The sequence below is a fragment of the Gopherus evgoodei genome, chromosome 11 (assembly GCF_007399415.2).
Source record: "Gopherus evgoodei ecotype Sinaloan lineage chromosome 11, rGopEvg1_v1.p, whole genome shotgun sequence".
NCBI lineage: Eukaryota > Metazoa > Chordata > Testudines > Testudinidae > Gopherus > Gopherus evgoodei.
The window spans coordinates 35627363-35652606 of record NC_044332.1 but is presented as its reverse complement, the minus strand read 5'-3'; the positions used below and the strand labels follow the sequence as shown (position 1 = coordinate 35652606).

Genomic DNA, 25244 nt, shown 5'->3' with positions numbered 1-25244 from the left:
TGTAAACGCCGAGGGAGTAGAGAGTTGTTCCAGAGTTTTTCATGAGCTTAGAGACTTGTCAGTCTTCTTGATAAACAAACTTGTCAAAACTTGTCTTTCTATTTTGAATCTCCCTGGGGAACCCTGTGAAACACAGTGAAAACTCATGCCTCATGACTATATCTGTGGTTCTCCTTCTAGATGCAGTGTCAGCTGCATCAACTTCAGCTTGAAGGGATATTTTGTCCACCAGTTGGCCTTCCTCAATGAGGGCCTGGAAATGTTCTCTGTCTTCTTGAGGGAGTTTGGCCTGGAAGTCCAAAAACATGTTTTACTCACAAATCTGGGTAGTTAGCAATATGGAGCCAAGACTCAGACGACAACACCTCCCGCTCACTCCTTGAGGGTCAAGTCGACAAGAACTCTCATCTGCCAGTGTAGTCTTGGGATGCTGTAATCAAGACCTTTCAGCGGCTGCTTGCAACACCAGGGAGTTGGGTGCTGACTGTGTGAAAGAAATGACGCTCCTTTGATTGGTACAAAATAGTGCCTGTAAGCCCTTCTGGGGGTAGGGGTGCTGAAGGCTGGAGTGTGCCAGATTACCCTAGCTGGTTCCATGATGGACTCATTTTACCACTGTAGCCACCTTACTGGGACAAGAGGGTTATAAAATGTCAAGGAGCTAATATTGGCTACCTTGGACCTCCCCTAGTGGAATGTGGAGGTCATTCGTAACTATCTGCAGAAGCTCCTGATATTGCCTGTGGTCATCAAGCAGGGATGAAGAAGATGGGGCAAACTGTCTTATCTGGTAAGGAAGACAAAACACCCATCAGCACCTGAGGATCTGGTTCAGTATTCTCGCCCTCAAATGCCAACAATTCCAGCGGCTGTCATGTGGGAGAAATACAGTGGGACAGATGGATGAATTTAGGATGTTTACTGCAGGGATCCCATGGGCCCCAATAGGGCCAATATGATGGGTTAACCGGTTGAGGGATCCCCATGGCAATCCCTTGAGTAGCTGTATGTGGGTGGAGGACGGATGATGGACCCCAGAACTTCTTGAGTCTCTGTCTGAACTCACCTTCCCATGTGGGAGTGAAAGATCATAATCTGGAACCTCCAACTCTTCTGAAGAGAAGGCCAGTTCCTATTCAACTATCAGAGTTGGTGCCAGTGGGTGAAAGCTCCTGCCTAAGTACCGAGGAGGATAACATTTCTCTCTCCTTCATGTAGTTCAACCTCTAGCGTCATAATGTCTCTCAGGAAGGTCAGACCCAAAAGAAGACTGGGGATAAGGAAGGGTGAAGATATCCTTTCGTGAGGTGTACATTTTGGTTAGATGCAAAGACTGGGGCATTCCGGTAGTCAGGACTCTCAGAGCTGGTGCATCCATGGTCATCATGGATGGTGGGTCTTTATGGGGACTGGTCAGTACTGTTGAAGAGTCAACATGTGAACTCTTAGATGGCGTTTGTGGCTGCGGATGCTTAGGCTTAGGAATCGGAAAAGACACTGGTACCAGCAGATCCTCTCTCCTTAGCACCTTGCTCTCAGGACTGGAAGGTTTAAGTGGGCACAAGTCCTTATGACCTGGACGTGAGGGCTCACCCAACTTGGCTGGAGCTGGGGAGGGATCTCTTCTTGTGGAAGCAATCCTGGCAGATCTGTCCTTATGCTCATGAGTGCGCCCCTTATTCTCATGAGAAACCCTGGACAATGACTCCTTGGGCTTATCAGATCTGGCTTCTACTCCTGAGCTCATGCTTGGAGGGGCACTGCTTGTCAGTTGAGGCTGACATACAGGTGAATCTCCTCAGATTGAGGTCGTGTAGCCTTCTCCATAAGATGTTTTCTCAGCTAGGTCCCTTGAATTTTGCAGATTTGTGGAAGAAATGAGCAGCAAGTGCTGCACTTGGCTGAGATATTCACCTCTCCAGGACAACAGCAACAGCATTTGTGCTCATTGCTCAGGGAGAATGAGACAAAGTTCTTAAACCCCTGGACTCTGGGCTTAGTCTTTGTCTGCAGGAAAACACTCCTCACCGGGGCAGGATGAAAGAGGGGGGAAGAAACTAAGTTATACTAACTGTACGAAGACTAAAAACTCTAACTGTACTAAACTCTGTGTGTGTGTGTGTGTGTGTGTGTGTGTGTGTGTGTGTGTGTGTGTGTGTGTGTGTGTGTGTGTGTGTGTGTGTGTGTGTGTGTAGAATAAAAAAGCAGAGAAATCTGTGAACACAGAGGATTCCAACTCAAGCCATGTGGCAGTAAGAAGAAACTGGAGAGGCATCGGTGTACAACACACCCTATGCCCTCGATTCATACCATGAGGAAAGCAACTGCACAGGCACAGATGAACAGACACTACTTGCTAGAAATCTACAATCTCAGGTGCATGGTGCACATGCACATTCACATGTCGAATACACACAGGGACTAGCACTCAAATAAGAACTTAAAGATATAAGCAATCTACCATCATAATATTTTTTCTTGAATGCTTATTTGATAATGACGTAGGTGCTTAGCCCTGTGGCAGTGCAAGGGAGGCTTCATTAGGTGTAGGAGAATCCTCAGCATAGGGGACTTGGAAGAGAAAGCTTGTCTGGAAATTACTGCATTCTAGTGACCTCTACCTGCCAAAAAGGCCCTTTGAAAACCATTGCAGGCAGTCCAATTAGATCATCAGGCAAAATCAGCACCTAGCAGCCCCAGAACCAAAGGCAGTACAAAAGCCTGAGTAAAGCAACTTTCCCTCCAACTTCCTTAGTCTTACACGAACTGCAGCTTATCCAGATCTAAAGGTCAGAGTGTAAGACTCAATTTCAATATCAACAAAAAAAGTAACAGTATTGTCTATTGTATTCAATCCAGACAGAGGTCTAACAGAGAACTCAACATTATTACAAAGCTGTGGAAGAGTGTAATATTTAGTTTGAATCTAGTTTAAAAATATATCACTATAAGCTACTTATGACAGACTTCTTAGATATTTCAAATTAAGCAGTAAAGAATTATATGGCATATGCTTCCTAAATTACACACAGACGCACACCATAGGAATACACGGAGGGCAGATAACTATTTTTAACAGTCTTAGACACTGCAAAACAAAAAACCCACCACACCATAGATGTTTATAATATGTGCTATTAAAAACAATACTAAACAGACTAAAACAAGGTTTGTTTTAGAAGGATTTTTGTTAACCATGCAAAGTCAAAAGGTTACATGATAAAAAAAATATAGTACCAAGAGAATCTTGGTGCTTACCTGCATTACCTTCTGTTGAATCTCCTCTAGCTGTGTGCGCTTGCTACGCTGTCTACAAACTTCCTGATAACGCGTATACTGTTCTCGGAGTGAATCTAATAGCTTCATGACCTGTGGCTGAGCAAGCAGTTCATCATCCATGGGAGACCATGAAACTCCTCCATCTGAACCATTAAACCGACGCTGCTGTAACTCTGATAATAGCTCATGACCTTTAAAGATAAATAGAACAATACAATCATAATTAATAAACACAGATACAGTCAAAATCATTAGGAGGCAGAAATTAGTTTTTAAGGTTACCAGACAACATATTCTTGCATCTAATCAACTGTAGTGTACTGGCACATTTAATGATGTTCCTTTGTAGACAACAGGCAAAATACTATCCTTCATCAACTGGATTGTACTGGCTGCAAATTAGGACAGAATTTGTCCTAGTGTATTTTAGGGGAAGGGGAAGAACAAAAAAGTATGCACACACAAAGCAAATAGTATGTAAAATCTGAACTGAAGTAAGATTCCTTCTCAAATTCATGGTACTTTCCAACAGCTTTTCAAAATGTGTTTCAAGAGTCCCTTTATTGATTTCAAGAAGTTCTATTTTGGAAGTAACCGATCTAAAACACTTTAAGGTCTTTGAATAATTGAACTGAGAGTAAATCAGACCTTCAATTCTATTGGTTCTAATAAACTAAACTCTATTATAAAGTGTTCTTCTGTTTATATGCCTTGTTAGTGGCTTAGAAAATGTGAAGAGAGAATAATTAAGTAGTAGATATAGGAAAAGGAAGTTAAGAGGATTTTTTCACCAAAATCATCATCTGAAAGCAAACTGTCTTCCTTAAATTTGAATATTCTAAAAGTTTCATTTTTAAATATTTATATTTTCTAGTAGACAGACATGGAGCAGGAAAGCTTCCAATCAGCAAGGACACGTAGCGCAGGATGAGATACTTCAGATTATTAGGGACCAAGCAGACATGCTGAGGCATCTGGTTGAACTGCAGGAACAAAAGCAGGAGGCTAGGGTTCCTCTGCAGACCCTGGTGGACAGCCAGCCAGCATCACCTGGTGCAGAATCACCCTTCCTCAAGCATTCCATGAGGCGTGGGCAAAAAGTCCATTATCCCTTTCACTTAACTCAGGGGGAGGGTACAAGGAACAGAAGGAAACCCATTCACAGACCTTTGATAGCCTGGAATGTGGTGTTATGTAACACAGTTGAAAACGTTTCTCCCGTTCCAACTTTATAACCCCTTTTCCCCCAAGGTTATTCTTCCCTCCTCTTCCTCCCCACCCCTCGCATTCTCCCTCTTCACTTGGGTTTGTTAAATAAAGTAAATGGATTTGAGAAATAAATGTTTTTTATTGAGTAGACGCAGTGGGCTTGGGTGGGGGGTTGGCTTTACAGGGATGGTGATACATTCCAGGTGAAGGTTATAGGGAAATTATCCAGCATGACAGCTACAAGCCACAGTGATCCAAAAAACCTGCTTTAACAAAAAAAAGATTTTAAAAAAATAGAGTAAAAAAAAAGAAAAAGTAAGTAGCTATTTGCAGAGAAAAGTAAACACTGTAATATTACATACATCTGCTTTAAAATAAAATCATCTAAGCAAATGTTGAAGTTTGGATATTAGCAACAGAGGGCAGGCAACTACCATAGTCTCCACATGTTTTCAATCCTTTGCTGTGACTGTCAACAAGGCGGCAAGTTATTTCCAAACTTGATAGCTTTTTGTGATTTGGAGACTTGTCTATGGGGAAGTGGGCTGAGACCACCACTCATTTCATGTAAGCCAATGAACAGTTTTTGGTTTTTATTGCCTTAAAAGTGAAAAGCTCCCTGGTCTACCACAAGCTACAGACATCTGAATTCTCTAATGAGGTCACAGTCTATTGTTCTGACAATGGAACAATTAAAGATGTTATTAAGTACTAATAAATATTTAAAAAAAAAGTAAAATAATTAAGGCTTTGGAAGTATCCAAGTGATTTTTTTATAATCTCATGCTACATTTTTTTTTATTTCACTAGCTAATAAAAAGATTATTTTTAGATTATGTTTATCATCCCTGTGGTTTTATATATAAAAAAAACTTATGACAAGGCAAAGAAGGATGGATACAAGGCAAACAAATTATCCTAGGAGTTTTCCAAATCTATAGTTCTGACAAAAGCTTGAATTTCTATTGACTTGTAACTCACTTTCAGTGATAAAAAATTTTAAATTTTCATAGGAAAAATATTTAAATTTTTTGTAGTTTAGTCATAAACGAATAGTTAAGAGTTAATAGAACAGAAGTACTTCATATCTCTTTTGCCTGTAAAGGGTTAACAAGATCCGTGAGCCAGGCTGTCACCTGACCAGAGGACCAATCAGGGGACAGGATACTTTCAAATCTTGAGGGAGGGAAGTTTGTGTGTGCGCTGTTAGTTTTTGGTTGTTCTCTCTGGGTTCTGAGAGTGACCAGACGTGCAACCAGGCTTCTCTCCAATCTCTCTGATACAGGCTCTTATATGTCCAGAATAATAAGTACTAGGTAGATAAGGCAAGTTAGGCTTATGTTTGTTTTCTTTATTTGCAAATGTGTATTTGGCTGGAAGGAGTTCAAATGTGTATTTTGCTGAAAGGATTTTAATTTGTACTTGTATACTTAGGCTGGGAGGGTATTCCCAGTGTCTATAGCTGAAAGACCCTGTAACATATTCCATCTTAAATTTACAAAGATAATTTTTACTGTTTTTTTCTTTCTTTAATTAAAAGCTTTTTCTTGTTTAAGAACCTGATTGTTTTTTTATTCTGGTGAGACCCCAGGGGACTGGGTCTGGATCCACCAGGGAATTGGTGGGGAGAAAGGAGGGAAGGGGGAGAGAAAGGTTAAATTTCTCTCTGTGTTAGGATTACTTTCTTTCTCAGGGCTTGTCTACATCAGAAAGTTGCAGCGCTGGTGAGGGAGTTACAGCGCTGCAACTTTGAAGGTGTACACATCTGCAGGGCACCACCAGCGCTGCAACTCCCTGTTTGCAGCGCTGGCCGTACTCCCGTTTTGTCTCGGGTGTAGAGGATCCAGCGCTGGTAATCCAATGTAGACACTTACCAGCGCTTTTCTTGACCTCCGTGGAAGGAGGAAGCCTCTGGTAATCAAGCTGGTCTCCTTTCCCGGTTTGCTCTCTCGTTCCCGGAACCCGAGCAAGCAGGTCTCCTTCCCTGCGGTTTGCAGGGTGGTTCGGGGAACGCGAGAGCAAACCGCGGCGAAGCTGGTCTCCTTTCCCGGTTTGCTCTCTCGTTCCCGGAACCCCGAGCAAGCAGGTCTCCTTCCCTGCGGTTTGCTGGGTGGCTCCGGGAACGCGAGAGCAAACCGCGGCGAAGCTGGTCTCCTTTCCCGGTTTGCTCTCTCGTTCCCGGAACCCCGAGCAAGCAGGTCTCCTTCCCTGTGGTTTGCTGGGTGGCTCTGGGAACGCGAGAGCAAACCGCGGCGAAGCTGGTCTCCTTTCCCGGTTTGCTCTCTCGTTCCCGGAACCCCGAGCAAGCAGGTCTCCTTCCCTGTGGTTTGCTGGGTGGCTCCGGGAACGCGAGAGCAAACCGCGGCGAAGCTGGTCTCCTTTCCCGGTTTGCTCTCGCGTTCCCGGAACCCCCCTTGAAGCCGCCCAACAGCGCTGCAGTGTGGCCACATCTAACACCACTTGCAGCGCTGGTTGCTGTAAGTGTGGCCACTCTGCAGCGCTGGCCCTATACAGCTGTACTAATACAGCTGTAACAACCAGCGCTGCAAAATTTTAGATGTAGACATGGCCTCAGGGAGAGTCTGGGAGGGGGGAAGGTGAATTTTCCTCTCTGTTTTAAGATTCAAGGAGTTTGAATCACAGTAATCTTCCAGGGTAACCCAGGGAGGGGAAGCCTGGGAGAGGCAACAGTGAGGGAAAGGGTTTACTTTCCTTGTATTAAGATCCAGAGGGACTGGGTCTTGGGGGTCCACGGGCAAGATTTTTGGGGGACCAGAGTGTACTAGGCACTGGAATTCCTGGTTGGTGGTATTAAAGTGGTAATTGAGCTTAGAGGAATTCATGCTCGTACCCCATCTTTTGGACGCTAAGGTTCAGAGTGGGGAATTATACCATGACAAGTTTATACTGGAATTCTTAAAATAGAGAATTTAAGTGTTAATTTGGAGTCTGTGAAAGATGGTGAATATAGCTCTGGGCAACTGAAATCCTTTATTTAACCCCAAAAGAGATACAATACAGACCTCAACAGTGGAAGCTTCCCCATCTCTGCCCCAGACTATTTGCCTCATTTCTGACCTGGAAGGAAGACTATTTTAATTTGTGTAGACAATTCAAAACTATGGCTTATTAAAGACCCTCAGTAAGATAGCCAATTGTGGTGGCTTTTGTGAAGTGGACCGCTGTCTTGTAGAAACTGATCAGAGGTCACCAATGCTTTTCACACTGGAGCAACCCAGGTTAAGAACTTTCACTCACTAATTATCTGGGCTTGATTTCAACAGATTAAAAAATGGAAGGCTTTGTAATCCATTACCGACCACCACAGGAGCCATCTACTGGCTTAACACGGGCATTCCGATATTGCATCCAGAATGCTAACTACAATTGGAGATAAACATAAAGCAAAATTAGACTTTCAGATTCTACTGGTATAATCTGAATACTCAGTATATGTTAAGAGCTTTTTAGATTACAGCAGATGACCTTAATTCTGCATCAATGCCTTACTCTCGCATACCTTGTTTCTATTATGGGAGACCTAAGACATGCAGGCAGAGGATGTAAGACACAGTAGATCTTTGTAGCAATATTAATATGACTCACAGATTGGCTAGTGGGGTGCTGAGGTAATGTTCCCAATACTTCTATCCTAGAGTCTAAGACCATGATCTCTGTATTATGCCTTATTTCCTTTTATCCAATGAAGCAGGATTGTTAGGGAAATTTTTAGTTCAAATCTACCACTACCATTATCCTTAACTGTTTATTTTGTAATTATTAGGAAAATAATTACCTTATATAATTTTTAATTGCTTTGATGACACTCAAGAGAGAAGGTAAGCGTTGAACAGGCATGAGGACATTTCACTTGTACAAATTGTTAAGATAGAGACTCTTTTTTTCATAGAAGAGATGTTTTTCCATTTACCAACATAAATTTTTCAAGTTTTATTTTTAATTCAAATGTTAATACATTTGTTAATAAGTGTATTCCACTATGTAGTTAAGATATTAGCATGTCATCCTTTATGCTTTCACAGAAGATTTTAAAATAATGAATAAAACTACAGTAGTGATCAAAAATTATCATTTTCAATTGACTGTACCTGTCTGTAGTACTGTCTCTGGATCAACAGATGGAAGAAAGTTTAAATCCATAGACCTTTTAATAAACAAGTAAACATATTATTAATTAGTTGTATTACAATAGCACCAAGAAGCTTCAACTGAGATTGTGGCTACATTTTATAAACACATAGTAAGAGAGAGTCCCTGCCTCAAAAAGCTAGCCATATATAGAAAGCAAGACAGACAAATGGTGGGAGAAAAAGTGTAATTATCTCTATTTTACAGGTGGGGAATGGGGAGACAGAAGCCTTGCTCCTGCACTGTTATCTGCCAGCATCGATGACAGTGCAGGATCAGGAACTCAGCAACTTGCCCAGAGTCATATGGGGAGTTTCTGACAGAGCCTAGATCTGAGCTCAGGCTGGCTGAGTCCTAGTCCACTATCTTAACCATCCTTGGTCTCTGTGGCTCTTTGTAAACATATACATAGTAATATTTTATAGCAAGGGAATAACAGAGAAGAAAAATGAAAACACTTTTGGTACAATAATATGGCAAAACATGTAACTTAAGTATGGCAAGCAATTGCTTATTAACATGGTCTAGTTACTTTGGTATTTAAAGACAAGAGAGACAGTTATATTAATAATATGGATATTTATAAATCAATTAATACTATCATAATTTTCAAAGAAGGCTCATTGCACTAGGGAATGTTCTGCATTTCTATTTACACAAAAGATCAGATTTCACCACCCCACATAAATACCAAAAATTCAGATACCTGTGCCCTTTACAACTTTTATACAGAACTTCTCATTTCTCTCTCTTCTCCCTATTTCCAAACATTTGACTAAATGCATATAGTTGCAGTGACCTCCTCCTTGGAGCCCTTTCTCTCTGGCAGTTTGTGACTGTCATTAGCAGTTTTTAAACCTTAGCAGGTATACTGTGATTAAAATAATGGAAACAATCTGACTGCAAACAACTAGACTCAGTAAGTTGAAACTTAAGCTTATGCTTCAGTGCTGATTCATCTCATTTTGTCTCCTTTCACTTAAAACACAAAACCACACAAGTTAGGCATGGAAGAGTCAGCAAAAAACTTGTTAACCAAAGCTCCTTGTGGTATCAATCATATAACAGATCATCACATTAACAGTTTGGGCTTCACTTCATTGGTCATTCCCAAACTGAGAATGCGAAGGGACATGACTGGGATCAAGTGCATCTTGCTTACTTAGTTGCTAAAGCCTGAGCCTGCAATTGACTGTGCACAGGAACAGGAGTGTGGCCACATGCAGTCAGTTAAAGGATCAGGACCTTAGTGCCTACCAGAAAACAAATGGCTGAAAAATACTTGGGTAATCCACCAGTCCCTTCACATTACACTTCCATATTGCAGCTAAACTGGTAGCTAAGACTTATGCTGAAACATGTCTATTTTAAAAAGCAATCCACATACCTCTCTTTCTCCTGTTGGTTTCCTTTATCACTTCCATTGTTAATTAAAGCAAGCTCATCTAGTAATGATGTAGACTCTTTTGTAAACTTTTCAAATACCTAAATAAAAATAATTTTTATTAAAAGAACATTTACTTTAAAAATAAAAAAAGGAGTTAAAAGAAATTCATTTAGTGCTTGGGAAAGATGCAGTTTGACACTACCAGTTCAAATTTATCCACATTGCTCTGTTAATATGCTTCACATTTGACAAAGTAATTACTTCTTAGACTCAGATGGTATAGGAAAAAAGGTTAGAAAACATAATTTCCCTTCAATGACAGAGGCCTGCCGTGTCAGATTCTCCAGGGAATTAAGCAACTTTATATTAGAATACATTCAAATTAGGACTGAATTTTGAAATGCTTACAAGACCCTGAAGAATCTTTCAAAACGTAAGTCTTCATTGCCATACTTACTCATCCAGTCCATTTAATACTTTGCCTTTTTATGACTACCTCTTGAAGACTGTGGTGGGGAATTTTGTTATATGAACATCTGTCCACTAAAAATGGATTAAGTATATCAACTGTTATCTGAATTTCCAGCTTTGGCCTGTACTGTAACCAATAACTTTTAGAAACAAAGGAGCAAATGGCTGTAAGTAAAAAATACCTTGGTCAAGGTTCCTTGAAATTTATTGGTTTCTGATCTCAGAGAGCAAAACCTATAAAATCAGTGACAGCATGTACTTGTTCAGTCTCTATGTGTTTTGATTATGAAAACTGAGCATCAATTCATTCTAGTAGTGATAATGTTGTGCAATCTGCATTCTTGTACACTAGGAACTGGATTGAAACCAATCACTCATTTCACTAGAGATGGGTATTAACTTTCAGCTGCTACTCACTTCATCAACTCAAAATATTTGGCCTGGAGGTGAAGTTTCTGTACCCCATCTAGTCCATTCAGGCATCAATAAACAGCCCTCTGGACATGAAAGTGGACAGCCCTCTCAATATAATATAACTTTACTGCAAGTTTCATACACTGTAGTACAAACTACTTTACAATGCTAAATACAGTAATGAAACAGAAATTAGGCAATGAAAACATTTTTCAGCTCCGATCTGAAACTAGACAGAATCAGAAAGGCTGTTCCAGATGGCAGGAGCAGCAAAGGAGAAAGCCCTTGCACCAACATTATGGAGGGTATATGAAGGAAGAGAAAGGAGTCTAGTGCTAGATAACGAGAAGAGAGAGACACATCTGTAAGACAGCATCAGTAGAGAAATTTTCAGTTGAATCCTGAAATGAATAGGAAGACGGAGGCCAGTCAGTGAGGATGGGGGTGATGTGTTTGTAAGCTTATTGCAAACGTGAAGAAGAAGTCCGCAGCAAGATTTCACACTAATATGTGCTGGGCTTGGGGAGATATCAGAGAAGAGAGTTTGCAATTTTCAAGATAAAAGAAGGGGAAGGCGTGGATGAGGATTTCAACAGAAACAGAATTAAGGTAGTGACACAAAACAGGTGTATTTCAGAGGTAAAAAGACCTTTATAGAGGTGTGAGAAGGTAGGTTCAGGGTCCAGGATCATACAGACAGCGGAAGCAAACTGGAAGTCTGAGTCGAGGATGGAAATAGAGAACATAGAGCTGTGTTTAAGGATGCTGGATGAAAGAAGGACTCCCAGAAACCTGGCTGTTAATTACTCAAAAGCATCTCAAACTTTAGGTAACTATAAATGCTTAAGGTGCTCTGAGCCAACTGCTACGACGTGTGTATGTGCGTGCGCATGCTTAAGATCTAATAAAAGAGTAGTTTTAGGTAAAAGCACTCATTTGTACCAATCATTTATCAGATGGAGGAGCTGTGTCTCTATTGATATATTCCTGACACTGATTGAAGAGAAATGGTTGAGTTACCACTGCTGCGGGTTCTGAAAACCCTGGGTAACTGACACAGTCTGATGACCCTCAGAGGTTCATGGGCAACAGTTTGAAAACCACTACCACTAAGTAAAGACATATTGATGTACTACTATAATAAGGAAAGTTGCACAACTACTGCTTGTGTTATACCAGTTTCATAGCAAGCTGGAAAGACTTCAGTTTCCAGGGTTGAAAACATTCAGACCAAAGCAGTCCGTCTGCTTTTAAAATTATATTAGGTATTGTTTTAAAAACGCATTTTTAAAGCAAATTCTGATCTTCAAGCAAATTTCAATGAATAACAGAATTAAAATATACTGAAATATGTACATACCAATGACCCCCTAAATAATTTGAATCTATTAACAATTTAGGGGCAGATCTACCCCTGGGTATAAATTGCATGCCTGCATCTACCAGGGCAACTGCGCTGCAGGGAGATTCATCATGATGGAGGATAGCTTTTAAATCTGGTTATGGCTCCATAGGAGCCCTATATTAAAAGACTGCCTGGGAAACATGAAGAAATAGAGCATTTTTTGCTTGGCCAGTGCCTTCCCTCTCTATGGCCAAACTCAGCTGACTCCAGGTCCCCAATATTCCTTCTTGGGCATTTTTCAACACTGAGAATATGCAACAGAACCTAAAGAGTAAATCTGCTCCTTAAACAAAATAAATACATCTGCTTTGCCACCTCTGGAGTAAATTCAATTTCTACTAGAATAACAAGACTCTTTATATATTTAAAGTGCATTTTTCTCATTCTACTGCATTAAAATGTATTCTAAACATTTGAGGTAGCAACCAAAATGTGGTGAGAGCCATACCCACACAGAGAAATATAGTCTATGCTCCACAAAGCTTAAAGTTTGAAAGACCAAAAAAAAAAAAAAAAAATCCAGAAAACCAACCAGCCTCTTATTCAACCAGTCCATGTGATCATAGGAAAGGCTCCCTCCAAAATCTTCTGTCAGCTGGCATGGTTCTATGTATCGAGTCAACTTGTTGGCAGATACTAAAATAACCTGTAATAAATTAAGAAAGAACGTTTTGGTAACATGGTTTTGTGAAACCTATGCTACAAAATTTAATATATTTTATTAAGCTTGTTACTTTGAATAACAGGAGGACAGACGGAACAAACAGAATGTATTTTGAAGTACTTTACAAAAACAGTCACAAACTTTTTCATAAGTACCTGGAAGACTTGGTTTGAACTGGTGCACAACAGTTTACTCAATCTGTTTTTGAAACAAACACACAAACAAAACAAACAACTTGCCCATCCTATAGTTACGAAGTGTGGAGTTGAAGTAGGAACAAGTCTGTAGTTAATGTTAAAATTGAGCTTAAAATGGACAGCTAGTTTTGACACACAGACTTCTCCCCCTGCAACATTTCTTCAGGCATTGGATTCCGCTACTCCTACAGACCACTATATCCCCTCTTGATTCTTAGCTCTTGAAATTAGGATAACTAGATTTTCCAGCCTTGAAGCTTATAATTCATTCCTTTATTCTGTATTTTGGACACCTACCTCCTCTCAAACTACTGGCTTGCCCAAGAATTCCCTGAATCTAGGTTAAGGGTTCTCAAACTTGGGGTTGGGACCCCTCAGGGGGTTATAAGGTTATTACGGGGGGGAAGGGGCAAGATGTCAGCCTCCACCCCAAACACCACTTTTCCTCCAGATCTTATAATGGCATTAAATATATAAAAAAGTGTTTTTAATTTATAGGAGTGGGGGGTCGCCAAGGCTGGCACCAGGCACCAGCAAAAGAAGCAGGTGCTTGGGGCAGCCAGTAGAAAGGGGCAACATGTCCGGGTCTTCGGGGGTGGGTCCCTCGCTTCTTCTTTGAGCTGCCACCGAAGAAGAAGAGAGGGAGTGAAGGGCTTGCCACCAAAGAATGAAGCGATGCAATTGAGCTGCCGCTGAAGTGCCGCCAATCGGCCTTTTTTTTTTTTAATTTGCCGCTTGGGGTGGCAAAAAAGCTGGAGCCGGCCCTGGGGGGAGGGTCGCACTCACAGGCTTGCTCTGTGAAAGGGATCACCAGTACAAAAGTTTGAGAACCTTGATTAAGGTAATCTGCCTCTACCCAAGACAAATTCTAGTTGCACAATGGCTTTAGTAGTCCAGAATCCAAAATAAAAGATGTGTTTTGCCATCCTGTTATTACTAGTTGTGATTTGCCAGTTCTCTTCCATTCATCATTAAATCTTAGGATATTTCTTTAAATAATAGAATCTTAATGTTTGGAAACCACTTTCCTGTCTATATTTGTATGTGAAGGAACAGAAATGCCGAGAAAAAATATGGACAAGAAGTTCATCTAAGCTGAAGAGTTTCACATAATTTGGTATATTAGTTAAAAACAACACATTCACTGTAACAATTTCCCCATAATAATGCATGATAGTGTGTTGACCTGGTTATTGTGATATTTACTGTATGCACATGCTGAGATAATTCAATAGCTGGACTATCAGGAAATGCACCCAGGAAGAGGGAGGTGGATCCTGATTAATACTTCTCAGCAAACATTTAAGAGACAGTGCAAGAGCCATTCAATTTGAAGGCCTGGACTGCGTCTGGCAGACAGGTTTCCATGGAGAGGAAGTTAGCCAAGGGAACCGTAGTAGGGTTTAAAGAGACACACACTCCCTCATGTAAACGAGAGAGTTGCTGGAGAATTGTTTGGGGGAAGAGATCAAGGCCCAGACCCCCAGAGGTAAGGTATCTGGAATAAGAGAGGTCTGCCTAGGACTCTAGGTAAGATACACATGTATAGACTTTATTGTTTTAAAATCCTTTTACTCTTATGTTGTGTTTTGTTCTGGCAGTTAAAATATTTGGTTTTAAGAAGGCTCTCTGGTCATTATACAATCACTGATCACAAGCTTCCCCCACAGGGAAGAAGCGCATGTGCCAAACTCTGTTATACTTGTTGGGCAGGCATGGCTGACGCTCAGGATACTGTAGCCCAGGACCCACTCTAAGAGTGGGAGAATTGCAGGATTTCACCCCCGGGAAGGTAAAGGCATGAGACGGGTGGGTAAACTTCCAGAGAATCAGAGGTGCGGTTAGCTCTGCAACTGTAACACTCATACTAAATCTTTATGTATTATTTTAAAGATAATTTATCTGAAAGAGAGATGATGAATTGACATTCTCTATTTCCATCTGCAGAAAATCTTATTTGATAAACAATTTCATGGTGTGTGACACCTTCTACAATTTGATACATCTAAGAATGTTCTCTGGCATCAACCAGCATAATACAGAAGCATTTCTATTAGTTACATTTCTATATAACTTGCATTGGGATTAGAGGTCGCATACAATCTACTCAAGAGAGATGCCATTAGTGTTGTGTATTGCTGTAATCAGAGTGACCAAAAGACAGCATAATGGGTCTGCTTCCAGGCCATCATGATACTGTCATAAGACAACTTCAAGAAAGTGTATATTACAAGGAATCCACTCAGAGTTCAAATATTTTGTGGGTGTCAGGATTAAAATTTGAGTGAATTACTCACCAAGCTTGTGGTGCAGGGAAGCGCAACCCTCCTGGAAGGTTAATTTATTTATATTAGCCCCTTCTTTCCAAAAATTCTCACTCCTAATACCAGTTGAGCTCCAAAAGTAGTAGAAACAGTCAGAGTGCCACTGACAAAAAATATGGTTTACCATCATGTCATGTAGACCTACTCTGACCAGGTTTATGCATCAAAACAACTGTTAAAATGTTGGTGGTCAACCTGCCTATACTAGTACTCTGCATAGACCTTGCTTATCCTAATGGTCCCACTGCAGCTATACTGGCATTAGAGTAATGTAGACACAGCCTCTCTTGTGTACAAAGTGTACTGTGTGAATGGCATGTATTTCAGGAAGAGTACCACGAGGCACATGAACTAGATAGGACAACTAAATCAGAAATCAAAGCAAGGACAGGTCTGATCACAGAATATATTAATGTTTATAAACATTACTAACAAGATAAGAACAAAAACAAACTGCCACATTTCTGCTTGAACAGCAAGTTTTGATGTAATCTGAGCCTCAAGTACAAAGCTTTGAAATTTGCTTTATTTTCACTGATTCTCTATTTCCTCCGTTGAATAAACTTTGTTTTATTTGAATTACACTGGAGTTATCGACAGTTCTCTGGGATTACTGCTGCGAGTGCTCTTCAGGAAATATAAACAGTTTTTTGAACTCTGAAGAGAAGCTGAATGTGTGTTGAAAACACACGGATTGAGGTTAAATGCAGCTCAGGATCTTAATCAAAGACGTAGACCAGTAATGCAGTACTCTAAGATGTTACTGATGATCTGGATGAAGTTATCCTTAAGCATGGAAAAAGGCTAAGGACTATCGATCAGTGTTGAGGGATACCCCTTCCCCCCCAACTCCAAACATTGTGCCTCTCTTTAAAACAATGCCTCAGAATTTGACTCAATTTTTGCGGACAAATAGCCTAAGAAACTAATGGCCAGATGTGCAATACTGAACAAGTGGAGAGAGGAATTCTGCTTGAGATCAAATTGTGTTCTGAAGCATGGTTATCTTAACGTGCATACCTACAAATGTTATTGCTGTCCAAGTTTCCTATAGCTTTTGAAAAATACAGTAATAATAACTGTCACCTCCTGTGACAGTGAACGTCATAGGCAGACTATATGTTCTATAAAAAAAGGTGTTTTAAAAAGAGTTTCTTTAAATTCCTATATTTTAATATTCCTATATTTCAATTTCCTGACGTATTCAAGTTAAATTTCATCTTCCATTATGCTGGTTGGCCCTTTTCGTCTGTCCTTCATGCTTCCCAAAGCTTTTAAAGACATACAAGTTTCTCACAACCCTCTATAGCTTATAGTAACAACAACATTGCTTCACTGGCACACTTGAACTAGATGTCTGCTTTCCCTTCCAAAATTATTAATATTAAATTACAATAGTCTCAACACCAACCTTAGAGTATATCATTACTAATCTTCGCTCCCCTTTAGGGGAAGCCATTAGGTATGACAATTTTCTATTGATTAATCGGCATTCAGTCCACAAGTATGAGATGTGTGTGTAAATAAGCCGTTGTTATAATAAAAAGGAAACAAAACCCCACTGTTTGCTTGCAATTTCTCGAAGTCTTTTTAATGCTCACTATGTTGACTTTATGGGGAAAAGGTCTTCTCTGAAACCAGATTAAATGCTTTTGGATAGTGGATTGTCTGATATCAAAATTAATGTTAAAAGATTAAATTTCCTGAAAGAGAAAAAGGACTGATCAGGACATATGGTAGTTGGGATCTTCCAAGGGCAGAAGGAAGTGTTAATGGCCAGAGTCCCCATTGTGGCCTTCCTCCACACAACTCTTCTGGCTATAACAATGGATATCAAGAAGGCAATCATATCAATCAGGGAAATGGTAATGGGTTTGGAGTTGGCCCTGGTTAATATATAATTTTTTCTTTTCAGAAGACTAGCCTCATGGAATATTTGACAATTATAATATTGCTCACATTAACAAAATGCTGCTGTTATAGTTACTAAGTGCTGCTCTTGCAGTAACCGTTTACCCTCAACAGCAATGTGACTTCAATGGAATAGTAAAAAAGGAAAAAAAAATTAGGGAATTTTTTAAGATTGCAAAATACTCTCACAAAAGAGAAAAAAGTACACTTAAAAGAAGTGTTTGTGATGCTATGGCCTATTTCTGAGGCAACAGTGATACATGTGTGCCCCTTAGGAGTGCAGGATTTCTTTTAGTAATGTATTATTCTGAATGAGTATATTGTGTCACTAATGTTCACTGAATAAAAACAGCTCTGAAAACAATGACCAGTGCAAACTCTCCCAACAGCAATGTGTTATGAACAAACATTTGGTTATTAAAAAACATTGCGTTGATTAAATTAAAAAGCCGGGATACTTAAACATCCTAAAAAATTCACAGGTCACCAACATCAAATTAAAAAAACAGGAGTGGCCTCAGTAAAACTGGGATCAATGGTCTCTTTAGGGAAGAAAAACTGTATTAAATTGATTGCTGAAGAATCCATATCCACATCCACAGGCCCTGTATCCTAACTTTGGAGTCATTTAAGATCTTTAATTCAGCTAATGCAAATTGGAGTGTGATCATCTACGGTTTAGACCCAAGTCCTCTAATTTTGTAAGTTATCCATATTGAGGAATTATCCTAGGAAATTGGATTTTTATGTCTTCTAGCAGTAGAAAAGGTACATTTAAAAAAGGAGTTATTTTATCAACATACCAAGGACAGTTGGTCTTCATTTCCAGAAAAGGAGACTGATATTCTACTTTATTATTAATGAATATTTATGCAGCACTGTATGCATACAGGGAACTTTACAGAATGTATAAAAAGGAAATGTATAAATATACAAAGTAAAACAGTATACCTGCATCCACACTGTATACTAGTTGTTAGTCTATTTTTAAAGATCTAAACAAGTATTGAAACCCTTATCTATTGTATTAGGATATTTTCTTTACTAGGAAGCACACAAACAAATATCCAGTGTTCCAAACCTGATGAAGGCCATAGGTTGAAAAAAATGCATGTTTGTAGTTTTATACATAAAGACTTCTGAAACAGCACAGCAACAACTGAGAGATTCATCTGGACTAGAAGTACAATAAAGTTGCCACACTTATATAAGCTGGACCATTTTATCCCCTTGATACTGATTTGTCCTGTATACACCCAATGTTCCAGGTTGATGTCTCAAGTTAAATATTTTAAGTAATCACAATGCTCTCATCATTAACAGAAAAAACACCACTTATCCTGACAACAGCTGAAGTAGGTGGCTTTTAATGAGCAACCAAGAAAGAAAATAAGACTAGAAATTATGGAAATCATGAAAAAGGGAGATAAAAATCTGACTGAACCACAGTAAATACATAATTATTTAAAATATTCAGAAGCAATTTATTTAAGCTTTTGCTATAAGGCACTTGATCTAACAAACTATTTAAATTGTTCCTCTAATTACAAAGGGACTCAATCAAGATTGTGAGCTAATCAGATGGACAAATTTCTGAATCCAGCCATCTTGTCTCCCATGACAGCACTGCCACAATTTCCCCACCATTTTAACGAACTGAACTGCAAAGGAACTTTAAACACTAGAAGAGAAAAAATGAACTCAGGATTACATTCCATTTGCTATATTTCAGCCCATTCTAGTTGTTTTGGGAGCTCAACCCAGAATTCCAATGGGCAGTGGAGACTGCCGGGACTGTGGGATAGCTACCCACAGTTTACTGCTCTGTAAGTTGATGCTAGCCATGGTACTGAGGATGCACTCCGCCAGCTTACTGTGCTTAGTGGGGACATACACAATTGACTGTATAAAATTGCTTTCTAAAGATTGACTTCTATAAAATCGACCTAATTTCGTAGAGTAGACATACCCTCAGTTGATTTCACTCACTACTCAGATTCTCTTCTTTAAATTCAACAATTATTTCACCCATCCACTCACTTTCCTCTATAGGCTTTTACACAGTGGTATAACTTCCTCGTTGTTTCCTAACAAGTCTAATAAGCATTATAAGAATCTTGATGTTCACATTGGTTCCCTCTTAAGACTCAGAAAAGAATGTAAGAACTCTTCCTGAACAGGAATGCTTCCCTGATTCAGCCTGAATTTTCAGAATAGTTTCCAGTTGGAAGAATAGACCTAATGTTTCCAGAATTAAAAAACAAAAACCCAACAACCCACAAACATGCTAGATTCATATAAATACTTGATCTACATGCTCATTGTAAAAAAAATCATGGGTAGGGGCAGGAATTGGGTTTTTCACAATCCTCAGATAAAATACTGGAGGGATAAAAGAGGGGCAAAGAGTATGCTCTAATTAAAATTCACTAGATTATTTTTTTAAAATATTTTTGTGCAAATTGAATTTTTCAGTGGCTAGATACCATTGTGATATGCATTAAAAATATCTACAAACTTCACATAAGGATTTCCTTAATTGTAATTTTTAGCCAAAAAAATTATGGTAAGATTATGATCTTTTTGCAATTTCACTATTCTTCCAACTACTGTATTGGGGATAAATGTGCTATGAAAAAATATTCAATAGCTGTGGTATACAGATACCTGTTCAATGACAGAATTTAATTTCAGAATATAAGGACGGCCTATCAACTAATCCGCACATGACTAAGTATTGGCAAGACTGAGGCCAAAGCACTTTCAAATGCAGAAAGTGAGCAAAGATATTTTTCTGTAAATTTTCAGTTATAGCAATCATGGGTGTTTCAACTAACGTATACTTAACCATTTTCAGAATGAAAACCATGATTCAACAAAGCACTTCAGCATGCTGAACAATTTAGTTTTCCATCAATTTTTTTTTTAAACACACACATGGATCCTAATATACAAAACAAAATTCTATAAGCTATTCAAGCTATTTTGAGGCAAAAGGAAAATGGCAAGAGATAGAATATTGCTATTTGTATATTCTGGGGAAGATATTCCAGTGACACCGATTACATAAATATGTAAGGAAGGTATATAAGGAAGCACAATATATTCAGTCAGAATTGTGATTTGGAGTTGATGGAAACTAACACAAATAGCCACCAATATTTAATGCGTTAAAAATGTATTTTCAGATTTTGCAGTGTGGTTCTGTTTATTTCTGTCACAAGAAATCTTTGAAGGAGCAGTTAAGAATTTACAATGGTCTAGCTGCTGCAGTAAAAGCGTTACAGTACTTATTCAGTCTTTGGACACAGAAGAATGTTCTTTTATTGACTACGCTAAGTACTGATCTCTCAACGATTTCCAGATGGTTACATTTTTGCTGCTTTTACCTCTTAGCTTTTGATTACCTATCATCCCAATCCTAAATTTGGAAAGTCTTTTAAAACTTGCTCCAAAACTTCCACAAGGATAAAAGAGCAAATGGGTCATTTCTCCTTGTGACAGTACCTCCCATAAGGCTTTATGGAAATATGCTTAGAATGTGTTTTATGCTACATATGTCATGTAACATATCTCTGTAAAGGTTATGATCTACTGAATATATTAATGCTATTTGTATGCGTGTATCATTTTTGTATGTTATGTCAAAGTTATGAACGTTGGCTGTGTACTGGCTCGATTTCTAAATAATCTGAGGCCTTGTCTACACTACAGAGTTGCAGCGCTGGTGAGGGGGTTACAGTGCTGCAACTTAGGATGTGTACACACTTGCACAGCACGGCCAGCGCTGCAACTCCCTGTTTGCAGCACTGGCTGTACACCTGGTTGAGCCTCGGGTGTAGAGGATCCAGCGCTGGTCAGCAAGTGTAGACACCCACCAGCGTTTTTATTGACCTCTGTGGCATATGCAGGTATCCCAGCATACCTTAGAAGCCTCTCTGGTAATCATGCAAACTCCACTGCCCTGGGCTCACCTGACCCCTCCTTTAAATGCCCCGGGAATTTTAAAAATCCCCTTCCTGTTTGCTCAGCCAGGTGTGGAGTGCAATTAAACAATCAATCACTCAGCGACCATGCCTCCACGCACCAAACGAGCCCCAGCATGGACCAATGCAGAGCTGCAGGACCTCATAAGTGTTTGGGGAGAGGGGGCTGTGCAAGCACAGCTGCGCTCCAGAAGGAGAAATTATGATACCTATGGGCAGATATCGCAGTCCTTGATGAGAAGGGGCCATGAATGGGACGCGTTGCAGTGCAGGGTCAAAATTAAAGAGCTGAGGAATGCTTACTGCAAAGCTCGTGAGGGAAATCGCCGCTCAGGAGCTGCCCCCATGACCTGCCGTTTTTACCAGGAGCTGGATGCCATACTTGGGTGTGACCCCACTGCCAATCCTAGGAGCACGATGGAGAGTTCAGAGCAGGGAGAAGTGGGGGAGGTTGTAGAGGACGGCGACAGTGAGGCTACTGGCGTGGAGGGAGACACCCCGGAGTCCCAGTACACATGCAGCCAGGAGCTCTTCTCAAGCCAGGAGGAGGCTAGCCAGTCTCAGCAGCTGGAACTTGATGGTGAGGAAGAAGCTGAGGATCGTGCTCGGGGTAAGTAGATTTTTATGTTTTGGGAGAGGAGGGTTTTGGTTATGGCTGCCTGCATGCATGCCTAAATGTGGAATAGCCCATTGATTTGCTCTATCACGTCTCTGTAATCTGCCTCGGTAATTTCTTGAAAAGTTGCTGCAAGAGCGTTTGCAATTTGCTTTCTCAAGTTGATCGGGAGAGCCACCGTGGTCCCTGTCCCGGTCAGGCTAACTCGTCCGATCCACTGTGCAGCGAGGGGTGGGGGGACCATGGCTGCACACAGGCAAGCTGCATAGGGGCCAGGGCGGTATCCACATTCCTGTAGAAGACCCTCCCTCTCTTCCCAGGTAACACGCAGCAGTGATATGTCTGGCAGTAGGAAACCCTGTTGAGAGTTTAGGGATAATTGAGTGCAGGGCGCCAGGTTCGCGTTTCCCCAGCCCATGGCGCTCTGTTGTTAACCCCCCCCCCTCCCAGCACATAGGCAGCCACGCGGTGCGCTCCTGTGTTCCCCACCCCCCCTCCAAGCAGGCATCCAGCACCGCGGTGCGCTCCGGTGTAAGGCACCCCCCCTCCAAGCAGGCATCCAGCACCGCGGAGTGCTCCTGTGTTCCGCACCCCCCCTCCAAGCAGGCATCCAGCACCGCGGTGCTTCCCCCCCCCCTCACCAGCAGGACGGTGTGAACGCGGACCAAAGAACACGCCCCCCCCCAAGCAGCTCACCACCTTCCTGTTCACTACTGTCCCCTTTTCAGGACACCAGCTACCTTCTGTACCCATTGCTGATAAACCCCAGTGACCCATTGGTCAATTCCCACTCCCAAGGGGAAATCGGGGCAAAACCACTCACCCCATTGCTCGCCATGACTTAGCTTGCCTGCCCTCTCTGTGTTATGTGAGGTATGTGAGAAGGATGCTACCAAAAGTCTAAAAAGTCCTTCAACGTGTGATAACAAACAATGTAGCCTCTGTGTATTACATGGTTCTCTCTCTTTTTTCTAGTGACCTTGACTACTGCAGCCGGATCACCAGCCTCAGGTAGGTTGCAGAACTTGAGACGGAATCCTAGAAAATCAAAAGAGGAATTGATCAAATCTGTTATGAGCCACTACAACAGAGAAAGTAGGAAGACACAGGAATGGAGAGAGAAGACGTATGAATGGAGAGAGAGTGTACATGAATGGAGAAAGAGTGTACATGAATGGAGGCAAACAAAGCAGGAGAAAGGAATTCACTGCCAAAAAAACCACAAAGCAGATAAGCCTCCTGGCTCGCCAAACTGAGTCTTTCGAGTCTCTTGTAGCCATGCAGACAAATATGTACCGTGGTAACCCACAGCCCTCCCAACCCCTCTTCCTTGTTCCCCAGTATTTCCACAAAACAACTTTCTCCAGCAGCCAGTTCCTTATTATCCCCAGCTGCCCCCAACACCTGTATGATCACCTACCAGCCCTGATAACTATAATTCTTACCCTGTTCACTCCACCCCCATTATTCTGCAGCATAGTAATCCTGAAGTGCAGCAGACATTGAATAGTGATCAAAATAGGACATATTCAAACCTGTGAAGGTACAGTCCACCACCCCAACCCCCTTGCCTGTTATGTACTGTATGTTGAATAAAGGTTTTTTTTCTTTTTCACTACGTTACATTATTGCTGGAAGTGGTAAATATTATACACCAAGGTAAAGCAAAGCACATCAAATGCATCAAACATTACTGTTGGCTCTCAGCATCAAATTGCTCCCTTAAAGCATCCCTAATCCTTGAAGCCCTTTCCTGGGCCTCCCTATTAGCCCTGCTCTCTGGCTGAGCAAACTCATCCTCTAGGCGTCGAACCTCAGAGGTCCATTCCTCACTGAATCTTTCACCCTTCCCTTCACAAATATTATGGGGGGTACAGCACGCGGATATAACAGCGGTGATGCTGCTTTCCACCAAATCTAGCTTCCCATAAAGACAGCGCCAGCGTGCTTTCAAACGGCCAAAAGCACACTCCACAGTCATTCTGCACCGGCTCAGCCTGTAGTTGAACCGGTCCTTGCTCCTGTCAAGCTTCCCTGTATATGGTTTCATGAGCCAGGGCATTAAGGGGTAAGCGGGGTCTCCAAGGATCACAGTGGGCATTTCGACGTCCCCTATTGTGATCTTGCGGTCTGAGAAAAAAGTCCCGGCCCTCAGCCTCCTGAACAGGGAACTGTTCCTAAAGATGCGTGCATCGTGCACCTTTCCAGGCCATCCTGAGTAAATGTCAGTGAAACGCCCACAGTGATCCACAAGCGCTTGCAGAACCACGGAGAAATACCCCTTGCGATTAACATACTCTGATGCCAGGTACTCTATTGCCCCTCCACAGTTAGGGAACCCCATTTCTGCAAAGCCATCCACAATGTCCTGCACGTTCCCAAGAGTCACAGTTCTTCTTAGCATGGTGCGATTAATGGCTGTGCAAACTTGCATCAGCACCATTCCAACGGTAGACTTTCCCACTCCAAACTGGTTCGCCACCGATCTGAAGCAGTCTGGAGTTGCCAGCTTCCAGATTGCAATAGCCACCCGCTTCTCCACTGGCAGGGCAGCTCTCAATCTCGTGTCCCTGCGCCGCAGGGTAGGGGCGAGCTCAGCACACAGTGCCATGAAAGTGGCTTTTCTCATCCGAAAGTTCTGCAGCCACTGCTCGTCATCCCAGGATTGCAGGACGATGTGATCCCACCACTGAGTGCTGGTTTCCTGAGCCCAAACGCGCCGGTCCACGGAGCTGAGCACATCTGTACTGCCACAAGCAATTTACTGTCTTCACAGTGAGGTGATTCAATATCATCGTCTGACTTCTCACTGTCACTATTGTCACTCTCACTTTGCAGCTGAAGGAATAGCTCCACTGCCATGCGTGATGTGCTGGCAACATTCATCAATAAGGTCGTCAGCTGCTCAGGCTCCATTTATAACAAAAATCGCAGAAAAAGCGCTGTAGAATCACAATGCCGCCAAACTGCTCAGAATGTGTACCAAAGCACCATGGGGCGTTGGAACAGGAAGCGGAAAGACACTCTCACTTCCTTCCCCTTCTCACAAGCCACAGCGCCGAAATGGGACGAGGTGCTCTGTGGGATAGCTGCCCACAATGCACCACTCCCAACAGCGCTGCAAGTGCTGTAAATGTGGCCACTCTGCAGCGCTGGCCCTATACAGCTGTACTAACACAGCTGTAACTACCAGCGCTGCAAAACTGTAAGTGTAGACATGGCCTTAGTAGAG

At 41.4% G+C, this 25244-nt stretch overlaps 1 protein-coding gene across 6 annotated transcripts in view; it reads right to left on the bottom strand.

Moving 5' to 3' along the window:
* SESTD1 (SEC14 and spectrin domain containing 1) overlaps positions 1-25244 on the bottom strand; it is a 121421-nt gene that overhangs the window by 30594 nt on the left and 65583 nt on the right. For 5 of the 6 annotated variants that reach the window (XM_030580929.1, XM_030580931.1, XM_030580926.1 and 2 more), the window contains exons 6-9: positions 12847-12960; positions 10025-10122; positions 8598-8653; positions 3259-3470 (exon numbers count right to left, since the gene is read on the bottom strand). In XM_030580929.1, the coding sequence (XP_030436789.1) occupies positions 3259-3470; positions 8598-8653; positions 10025-10122; positions 12847-12960 (480 nt within the window). The remainder of the gene's footprint in view (positions 1-3258; positions 3471-8597; positions 8654-10024; positions 10123-12846; positions 12961-25244) is intronic. The other variant, XM_030580932.1, reaches the window with a different exon arrangement.